Source organism: Malania oleifera, chromosome 8 (assembly GCF_029873635.1).
Source record: "Malania oleifera isolate guangnan ecotype guangnan chromosome 8, ASM2987363v1, whole genome shotgun sequence".
In the NCBI taxonomy this organism is placed as follows: Eukaryota; Viridiplantae; Streptophyta; class Magnoliopsida; order Santalales; family Ximeniaceae; genus Malania; species Malania oleifera.
Window position 1 is genome coordinate 72,350,156 of NC_080424.1, and position 10,406 is coordinate 72,360,561.

Consider the following 10,406-nt stretch of genomic DNA (forward strand, 5'->3'; position numbering starts at 1 on the left):
GATTTTAAGAATTTTACCAATCTGTCTAAAGATTTGGTAAAAATGGTCCAATATTTTCTTGTGTTTTACCAAAAATAAAAAAGAGTTGTAAAAGATATAAATGTCCCAAAAATTAAATATGGGGAGAGGTTTTGTGAAATTTTAAAATTTTAGAAAAAATTAATTTATGGGATTGTTTTAAAAATAATATATATATTTTTTTTATCAAATTTAAGAAGAGGGTAGCATCTTTTATTCTAATTAAAATATAAATATAAAATATATTGTATTGACTATCGATCACCAACAAAACATGCCTATTTATTTTCTCAGACAGTACAGCCCACACAGCCCATTCAAAATAAAACTGAAAATTAGTACAACGAAAATGAAAAAGATACTAGTACAATTATGCAATAGTTGGCTGAGATTATGCAGGTGACGCATGTACCATCCTTTTTGTTTATTTCTTCAAAAAAATATCGATGTAAAAGCCTCTTCTCCTCTCTGAGTAATCTTTCTCTCTACCAGCTACTGGGCTAACAGTCCTACCACTCTAGATATGTCTATACTGTATCTCTCCATTTCTTGTCGTTACCTCTTTAAGCTTAGGGGGCTTTTGTAATTCTAACTCCTTCCACCTAGCTAGCTGGTACCTATCTTCTTCTGAGAGCTCCCATCAACATGGGTTTCTCTCGTTTTTTATGTATATGCAGTAATTAGTTTTTCTTGGGAGAAAATATTATTATAGAATTTGATTAGTTTAGGGATAGGAAGCTCTTGGCATTTCGGTCCACCCCTTGAATGCTATTACCAAAAAAGTTATTCATCATACATGTTTTTATAAAATACTTTTAAAAAACATTTTTTTTTGTTGGTATGTTTGGGATATATATATATATATATATGTATGTATGTGTGTGTATATTTTGTACTTACGACTTTGTCCACCCCTCCTCTCTCTCTCTCTCATGATTTTTGCAGGGACATCAGGTCCTAAAGAAAACCATTCTGGTTTTCGTCAGTTCAACCCAAGCCTTGAGGGTGCACATCCAGCCTCCTGCCCCTCCATCTTGTGTCTGTTTCTGTGATGAGGATGAGTTAACCAATGGTCCATTTCCTTAGTTTTGTGATATTACGGATGGTGTTTCTTGTAGGACAGTGAGCTTTGCTTCTGTTTTTTCTTTTTTGTTATTTGTTGTGGATGGATTTGGGGGTGGTGGGTTTGGATGGGGTGGTGGGTTCAGAGAATGGTTTTGTTTCTCTTGCTAATTCATCAGATCCTGAAAGAAGGCAGAAGTGGTACGGATCTGGATTCCTCAAGCAAGAGCGATCTGAAACTGGGACTGGCACTCCCACTGAAGATGATTGGAGAGGCTTAAAGATGCCCAAAACTACTGATGACTTCTCAGCCTCCAAGGCAATGTTGCTTCCTCAGAGAAGTGCTGGTTTACTGAGATCTAATAGCACGCTCTTCTCTGATGGTCAGCAGCAGCAGATGCTCAGTTTCTCTTCTCCCAAATCAGAAGCCTTATTAATGGAGAGAAGCCCACAAAATGGTGTTTATTACAGTAGAAATACAGGTATATCAGCTGCTTAAAGCCTGTAAGCTAGCATATGTACATACAGGAAATGATAGTGGTGGGTCTTTAAGTGTTTGCTTGTGGGTGTATATCAGCGTGCATTTTGCATGGATTCTTTTGTTTTGTGGTTTTTGGGGAATGGGTTTGGTTAATGCTTGCCATGTTTTTTAAGGAAGGATGGGTTGTGAACTTGTTATTCGTTGTTTGTGTTTGATTTTTCAGCCCTGGTTGAGGGTCTTTTCCTTGAAATGTACTGGTTGTGGGGGTCTTTGTTTTTGAGTCTTGTCAAGAGGAACCGATTTTTTTATTATCCCCCCGAAAATCTGTGTCTTCCTATTTTGAGATCGGTTTTTTTCATAGCACTGTATACCAGTCAATACAAAATGAGAAAAGGGAAAAGGGTGGTAAAGACGAGGAAGAGCAATATGGGGCAGCAAAAAACCAACACCTTGATTGGTTTTGAGATTTTTTTTTCTTGCTTGTGCTGTGTTTTCTTTTCATATCGGAGACAAAGAGTTCATGATTGTTGTGGCCTCCTTAAATGTTGCCGGCAAGTTTGGTTTTTGAGTTTATTCCCAGGCTCTTTCCTGTTTTCTGTTTTTTACTTCTTTATTTTTCCCCCCGTTTCCTGTGAAATGGTGTGAGGGCTTTTGGCTCTTCTACCCTTTTTGGTGCGTCTTTCATCTCTGCTTAAATCCTTCTGGTTTGCCTGTTTCAGGGTACAACGCGGGAAGCTTAAATGCTGCAAGCATAACTGGACTGAGAGGACCATTCACCCCATCTCAATGGATGGAGCTAGAGCACCAGGCCTTGATTTACAAGTACATAACTGCAAATGTGCCTGTACCCTCCAATTTGCTCATTCCTATCAGAAGAGCCCTTGATTCAGCTGGCTTCTCAACCTTTTCAGGCGGAGCTCTGAGACCCAGTACATGTAAATTTGCTCTCGTCTGTTCCCATAAATGAAGAAGTAGTATATTTTATATATATGTTCCATGTGTCCATTGCATTTGGACTATCATCCAAAATAAATCTCATAGTAAATCTGATCCTCTGAACGGTCTATAATTTTCTGATGTCATAAGTTCATAACCAATTTAATTATGATGTATGCTTAAGCTTAATTGAATGGAAATGTTCTGCATCTAAATTAAAACTTGAGCCAGAATTCATGTTCCCCTTTACCCTCTTTTGATTTGTGTTCTCTTTTTCTTTTCATTCTTGTGTGAACATTCCCAGTGGGATGGAGCTCTTTCCATCTGGGCTTTTCCAACAGCACTGACCCTGAGCCGGGGCGGTGCCGGAGGACTGATGGGAAGAAATGGCGGTGCTCGAGAGATGCAGTTGCCGATCAGAAGTATTGTGAGCGGCACATGAACAGGGGCCGCCATCGTTCAAGAAAGCCTGTGGAAGGCCAAAGTGGCCATTCCGTCTCCGGAGCAACCACCACCACAAAGCTGATGACTGCTGCCTCGTCATCAGTGCCGGTGGTGGTGCCCAGTGGCGGCACATCCAACAGTATTGCTGATGCTAAGAATTTGCAGCCTTGCAGTGCATCTAATCCTTCTACAGCAACCCAACTCAACAGGTGAAAAAAAATGCAATTAGACCGCATGGTCATGGACATTGATAGTGCCTTATCTGTTTGGCATATGTTCTCTTTTGGAATTCATTCATGGCATGTATACTGCTGTGGCTTGGAACCACATGCACAGCTCTACTTACCCTTTACACCAAAGTAAAATGTTTTTTTTTTTTGCATCTCTGTATTTGAGAAAGTGGCTGGTATTCCTTCTCATGGAGGATTGAATTATCTTTGTCAACTGGTCCTATCTTATGATGCAGATTAACCTAGCTTAAAATATTTATGTTCGAGTGGTGTGGGAAAATACAGATTTGGTGCAACAATTGTCTATCATAAAGTCGCTTTTTCATCAGTTCAGTCTCTTCATTTTTTTGGTCAAACTGACAATCTCAATTCTTGGTCATGTTCTTCTGCAGGATTTATCTGAACAAAGAGAATGTTGGCGAGAGAGTGCAGGATACAGCAGGCCTCTCCATGTTATCTCCTACTATTAACTTGAAGCCTAAAGAGAACCCATTCTCCCTTCCAAAACAGCAAGCTCCATATGAAGAGCCTTCTCAAACTGAGTTAGGAATTATTTCCTCTGGCTCCCTCCTCAACCCTTCGCATAAAAGCCCATCTTTTAACTGCCGAAATTTTGGTGCTTCCCAGGGCCTCAGCAGCCGAGAATCCGAACCTCAACATGCACTTCGCCATTTCGTAGATGATTGGCCTAAAAGCCAGTCAGACCGATCAACCATTTCCTGGCCTGAAATAGGTTTGCAGCCAGACAGGACCCAGCTTTCCATTTCAATCCCCATGGGTTCCTCAACCTTCTTGCCCACATCATCTTCTCCTCCCCCAAATGAAAAGGTCACGCTCTCACCACTGAGATTGTCACGCGAGATTGACCCAATTCAAATGGGATTGGGAGTGGGCGGTGTCATCAATGAGCCAAATAACAGGCAAGCTAATTGGATCCCTATATCATGGGAAACTTCCATGGGTGGACCTCTTGGGGAGGTTCTGCATAGTACAAATAGCAGTGGTGCTGGGGACTGCAAGAACTCATCAGCTCTTAACCTAATGACTGAGGGCTGGGACAGCAGCCCACGGTTAGGGTCTTCTCCAACTGGGGTCCTACAGAAGACAACATTTGGTTCTCTTTCCAACAGCAGTGCCGGTAGCAGCCCAAGAGCAGAAAACAAAACCCATGAAGGGGCTAGCTTGTGCAATGATCTCCTTGGCACAACTCTTACAAACTCTTCCTCCCTGCCTGCCTTGTAACCTATGGACTCACAAGTAGAAGACATCCAAGTGATGAAGAGAGCTTTTATGTTGCTGACAGACCTAGAACAATTAATTTTGGGAGTTTGAATTAGTTTTGTTGATTTCTTAAATCTTATAACTTGTTTCTCTTTTGAGTTGGCCTTGTTAAAAACCTAAGAGAGGCATCTGCCATGGGCCTGTCATCTTGAAATGTTATTGTGGTTTGTTTTGGTACTCTTTTGTATTTGTCTTGTTTGGTGGGATTGTGTTTACCGGTTATTTTTGTTGTTGGGGAGGCAGCAGGCAGCGTGTTGGTCGGTGGGATGTTAAGGGTTGGTGACATGCACCACAAGAATCCAAGGGTCCACTGGGACCTTTGGACTGATCAACCAGAAGTACTTTACCAAAACAACGTTGATTTAAGGGGACAATCCCCAACCGCTGACTAGTTGATACACCAAATAGAATTTTGTAAATTTGATTTCAGTGATTACCTAATGAAATTGAATTTACTAATTTTTTATTTCTCAAGGATATGATAAATTCAAAATCCTTGGTTTATGCCTTAAACACCAAATTCTAATTCTACGTAGAGTTGAACTTAGTGAATTTGGTTTCATGGATTAAATAAAATCTAATTTATCAATGAATTCAAATTTCTAAATTTTGATTTTATGGTAATTATTTTCGAGTAGCTGCTGGGTTAGCAACTGGAACTTTTGTATATATATGCTCCATTTGCAACACTTAAATGAGATAATTTTTTTTTTTTTCCTTTCTTGACAACCTCTACGGTTCTACCCTTTAAAGTTCGTAGAAGATCTCTGAGTTGCAATCAAGAACTGGTAACTGTATAGCCCCATGTGTTCAACTTGTTAAAAGTATGTAATTGATTTTTTTTCTAATTGCTTTTCCCTGCATAGGATTCATATGAAGATGTAACAGGAATGGATTATACAAGATTTGTGGAAGTGCAGCATTTCAAAACTAAACATATTGTGATATATGTCTGCTTCTCCAACGACTGCTTGAGGTCATCATATTGAGTAGAACAATCGAATTGTAGTAGAAGAAGAGAGCAATTGCATACGAATTCACTCAAATTGCCACTTTTTTTTAACACTTGCTCGGGTGTCTGGACAAAGCAGCACATTGTCGTCCGAGGTGCCTGACTATATTTCAATACCATACAAGAGAGACTATTGTAGATACCCCATTTTGTTCGGAGCTTATATAATAAAAATTAGATAAATTTTTTTTTATTTCATAAAATAAAAAAAAATATAGGAAAATATAAATACAGGGAAAATTGAATTTTTACATTGAAAATAAAAAAAATTTTGAAAAGCAAAAAAATAAAATAAAATAAAAAAGGTTGAATTCTCCATGTTTGCACTGCATGCATGCACACACATGCATGCAGTGCATGTATGATCAATTTAAGATTGATTGATCAATCAAATTTAATACATTCGTTTCCCCTAAGCCTATAAATAGTGGGCTTTAGAAGAAATTAGGACACATACAGATAGACACAGAAACTAAGAGCTAAAGAGAGTAAAGAAAAGAATCGCTTTGTTGTGAATTTAGAGAAGGATTTGTGAAGATAAAAAAAGGAGAGCCGAAGAGTTAGAGGCGGGCTAAAAGGCAGGAATACTGAGAGAGTAGCAGTGAAGAATTTAAAGGGGCTCTAGCAAAGGAAGAAGAGGCTACAAAATCAGAATTCAAAATCAGAGGTAGACACTCGTTAGTTTTGTGTTTAATTTTTAATTCAATTCTCTGGCAAATGCTGAATTTTGATTCTATGATTAAAGTTTAAATTCAAAAAATAGAAATCGATAATTTTCCCAAACAAGATTTGACCCGAATTTGAAACCTGCATACCCAATTACCCATATTTGCATACCAGATTACCCTCGGTCCAATAACCTGGATTTGATTACCCGAAATTCGATCCGGGTCCGAGTCAACTTGACCTGGGTCCTAAATGGTTTACCCGAAGACCCAAGTCCAATTTGGGCCTAGGTCCATTAACCATTGATCATTGACCTTTTATCCAATCCTAAACCCAATTGAACTAAAACCCATTTTCCAGTTTAGGCCTATTGGGCTCAACCCAATTAGCTGAAGTCCATTTAACTAAAAACCAAAGTCTAATCACCCTGCAGCCCAACCAGCTAATCCAAGCCCATTAGCCCAAACATGCACAACCCAACCTAAACTAAACCCTAACCCAACCCCAACTCAAGTCCAAAGTCAATTCTAACCTAGATTAAGTCATCTCTTAACCTGAGCCTGTTTGGCTCACGATAAAGTAATAGAAAATTCAAGAAAGTAGCCAGAAAACTCAAAAGAGAAAGACTTATCTTCACCCAATTTGAATGTGGAGGACTCAAAGCTCTCTATTCGTGATTCCCTTTCAATTCAGACCTACAAAATGAAAAAAAAAAAAAGAAAAAAAAAGAGGTGTGAGATCTGAGAGAAAATAGAAATAGCAAAAGAGAAAGAAAGTTAGAAAACAAAACAAGAAAGGTTGAAAGAGAGTTATGTGAGAGAGATAATGGATAAAGAGAAAATGGGAGAGAGAGTTCTGTGAAAGAAAGCAGAAAATTGAAGAAAATAAAGAAAGAGAAGAAATAGAAGGAGAAGAGAAGAGATTGAAAAGAAACAAAAAGATCAGAGAGAGAGAGAGAGAGAGAGAGAGAGAAATATGCCGGGGAAAGAAGAAAGAGAAAACAGAGAATAGAAAAGAGGAGAGAAGAACGAAAGCGGAAAAAAAATAAGGGTGTAGACACCCTAATTTTTACCAGGCCTTCCTGAAAAGACTTGGTGTAGTAAGGTTGACTTTAAGTCAAATTAGAGTCCTGGTTGTTTTAGTTTTGAGTCCTTTTCAAAATTAGAGTCCCATTTTGAAAAAAACCAATTTTTTCCAAAATAATCTTACAATTTCAAGTCGAGTCCCGATGTTCTAGGAAAAAAGTTTTTCAAATCCTTTTTACTATAGTTTTAAGCGAGTTTTTCATAAGATTTATTTGCAAAATTAATCTCCTTAGTTAAGGACCCCGGATTTCAAATTTGTCACCCATTTGTAAAAAAAAATGATAAGATCCCAACATGTTAAGTTGAGTCTTAGTGTTCTAGGAAAATTTTTGTTCTTTTAATTTTAAAACTAAATTCTTCTAAAATTTTCAGTTAGAGTCCTTTTTAATCTAAACCTTGAGTTAAATTTCAAAATTAAACACTGTTTTATTGAAAGCCAAATTTTAAATGCACAATTTGTGGAATTGATTCTTTCTAACTTTTTAATTAGATTTTTAATCGAGTGGGTCATTTAATTTTAAAACTGGAGATTTGTTTTGATGTTAAGGTCATGCTTTAATAACTAGGTTCTTTTAAGTCAAAATTGGTCAACCAATTTCTGGTCAAAATTAAAAAATCACATGTAAAGTCATGTATTAGGATGGGGATGTGCCCCTGGTAAGGTACATACATAGGCAAGCAATAAACAGTGGAAAGTTACATAGGCAAGAAAGGGATGTCCAAAGGAACATTTGGAACATATTTAGACTTATTCTCTCAATTGAAAGAGCAGAACATGGTTTCAACCATTTTGAGGACTCCTGTCTTACCCCCTTTTCCCGTATTGGTACAACCTAGAAGCCCGATGCACATATTATGCCAATGCTCGTAGGCACACCATCAAGCGCTGCTAGGCATTCAAACACAAGGTACAAACGATGAGGGACGCGGGGTGGTTGCATTTTGATGATAAACAATCTGTAATTCAGAGCGATCCTTTACCCAACCACGAGGAAGGCAGCAATTAAAGTCCTGGGAGCCGAGAAGGGGTAGAGAAGCATGCTAATGACAGAGATTCCACCACAACCTGAACAAATTGATCCGTCTTTCGACTGCCAGAGTGGAAAACTTTTGGCTATTCGATGTACTTCATGTCATGCTTTTGTTATCTTTGTTTTTCTTTTGTAACCCTTTGACAATTTCATTCAATAAAATTATGCATTTTCATCATGAGTTCAATTGCCAAGAATTTGTTTGCTCATATTTCATGCGGGAATAAGAAAAACAACAATACCAGTATTCATAAGCTAGAAAATGATGTTAACATTTGAAAATTCAAGTCAGGAGAAGAAGGATAAAGAAGATGAAATAATTTTCCTCATCTTATGAATTCACGCGTTAAAAAGCATGAAATAGTGTTGTTTGTTCCAAAGGTTTATGACTACTCGTCACTTTTTTTTTTATCAAATGACAGATGGCCATCCTTGGTTAACCAGTTTTCCCACAAAAAGAACCAAATACTGATTTATCACTTGTTACACCATTTGAGCCTGAATGTCAAGTCATTTCTTCTAAAAAATCATTTTTCAAAATTAAACTGGGTTTGGGATTTCAGGAATCTAACAAACTATATGAGACAACAATTGGCTATCTAAAATGACGTTAGGCCATTTTTCTGCTACCTAGATCAAGAAATGATAACCCCTTGCTAACCTGTTGAGCTCGAAATATTCAATTCTTGATTTAACATGTCAAGGGATTACACCCCACACTAGGGCAATTTTAAAAGGATTTAGTCCCAAATGGAGATCGAATGAAAATGAAGTTAAAACTCCTTCATAAAAAGATGATGAAAGGTGCAGTAAAAGAGGACGTGAAAAAGGGAAAAAAGAAAGAAAGAGAAAGAAAGAAAGATAGGGGACATACATCACATGTAATCCTTAACCAATGTTACCTTTGATAACATCAGAAAAATTTGAGCCTTATCTTACCTTTTTCTTCATTGACCTTTATCCCTAAGCCTACACTACGGTCCAAATGAAAGTCCGAGCTAGATTAGTACGCATTGTTTTCTCAAATGAATTTTCAGACTCAATATTAAGTCTGAACTACGTAATGACCTGATCCCAAAAGGATATATAGGCAGCTTGTTCAAAAGGACAAGTTCGGTCAATACTTTGCGAGTACACCACCACAAACTGGGGCAGAAGATATCATTTGGGGAAGGAAATTTTGAGCCTTGGTTTCCTTATTTTTCTGAGAACCTGCATCTCAAGGCCTACGTTTCGTCCCAAGTCCCAAAGTCCATCTCGAGATCAAAATAGAGGTAGAGTTTCATTAAACTATGGACAACAACCATAACAAGAAAGTGATAATGGTTTCCCAGTAAAAGATAGAAAGGGGAATATTTTCTTTGACAAAACTGGGGCAATCAATAAAGGGAGAAAGTTAGTCATCTAGCCTGATAGATTAACATCAATGTCACATGACTTTCGAATTCTGGTATAAAATTTTCCTTTTCAAAATAGCATGAACATGGAAAAATATCTATTTTGTGCATATGATTTTTTGATTTCACAAATCGATGTCCAAAATGCATAATCACTCACCCTCAGAACCTCTTTTATCCTTCAAAAGCTCCAAAATATGATTTGATAGTCAGAGAAGTACCCCACAAAGCCCATCGATTTTCCGAGAGCCAATTTAGAAATTTGCAAATATGGCTAGGAGCAATTACAGATGCATGTAACTAAGGAAAATTCTGGTTTGAGCTTCATTGTAGCTAGTCTCGGTACCTTCACATCAGGGTTAGAATTTGAAAATATGGCCAACAGCAATTACAAATGCATGCTACTGGGGCAAAATCTAATTTGAGTTTCTCCTTAACCATTCTCAGTACCTTCACGGTAGAGTTAGAAAACATGGCCAGGAGCAGTTGCAGATACATGTACTTGGGGCAAACTCCGTAGTGAGCTTCATAATAGCCAGTTCCGATGCCTGCACATTTGAGAAGAAGTTGAAAGCTTGGTTGAGGCCAATGTAACTGGGGAAAATGATAGAACCAATTTAGGGAGCCTCATATTGGATTGGAATTTAAAAGTGGCCAAGATTAGGGTTAGGATTGTCAATTACCGGCACATTGGAAGAATAAAGTTCATGCTTCAACATGCATTTCATGCATTGCACAAGAAAAGTAAATATACATTGCATAC

At 37.8% G+C, this 10,406-nt stretch overlaps 1 protein-coding gene across 1 annotated transcript; it reads left to right on the top strand.

Moving 5' to 3' along the window:
- Positions 1 to 460: 460 nt before the first annotated feature.
- Positions 461 to 4,629, top strand: LOC131162342 (growth-regulating factor 1-like). Its single transcript, XM_058118708.1, has 4 exons — positions 461 to 1,562; positions 2,281 to 2,496; positions 2,802 to 3,150; positions 3,564 to 4,629. The coding sequence occupies exons 1-4, from the start codon at positions 1,184 to 1,186 to the stop codon at positions 4,411 to 4,413; spliced, it is 1,794 nt and encodes a 597-aa protein (XP_057974691.1). The 5' UTR covers positions 461 to 1,183; the 3' UTR covers positions 4,414 to 4,629.
- Positions 4,630 to 10,406: the final 5,777 nt, after the last annotated feature.

Excerpts from the sequence above, each read along its gene's own strand:
- LOC131162342 (XM_058118708.1), top strand. The coding sequence starts at position 1,184 with ATGGATTTGGGGGTGGTGGGTTTGGATGGGGTGGTGGGTTCAGAGAAT. Across the intron at positions 1,563-2,280 it reads TTATTACAGTAGAAATACAG|GGTACAACGCGGGAAGCTTA; the intron begins GTATATCAGCTG and ends TGCCTGTTTCAG. Across the intron at positions 2,497-2,801 it reads AGCTCTGAGACCCAGTACAT|TGGGATGGAGCTCTTTCCAT; the intron begins GTAAATTTGCTC and ends GAACATTCCCAG.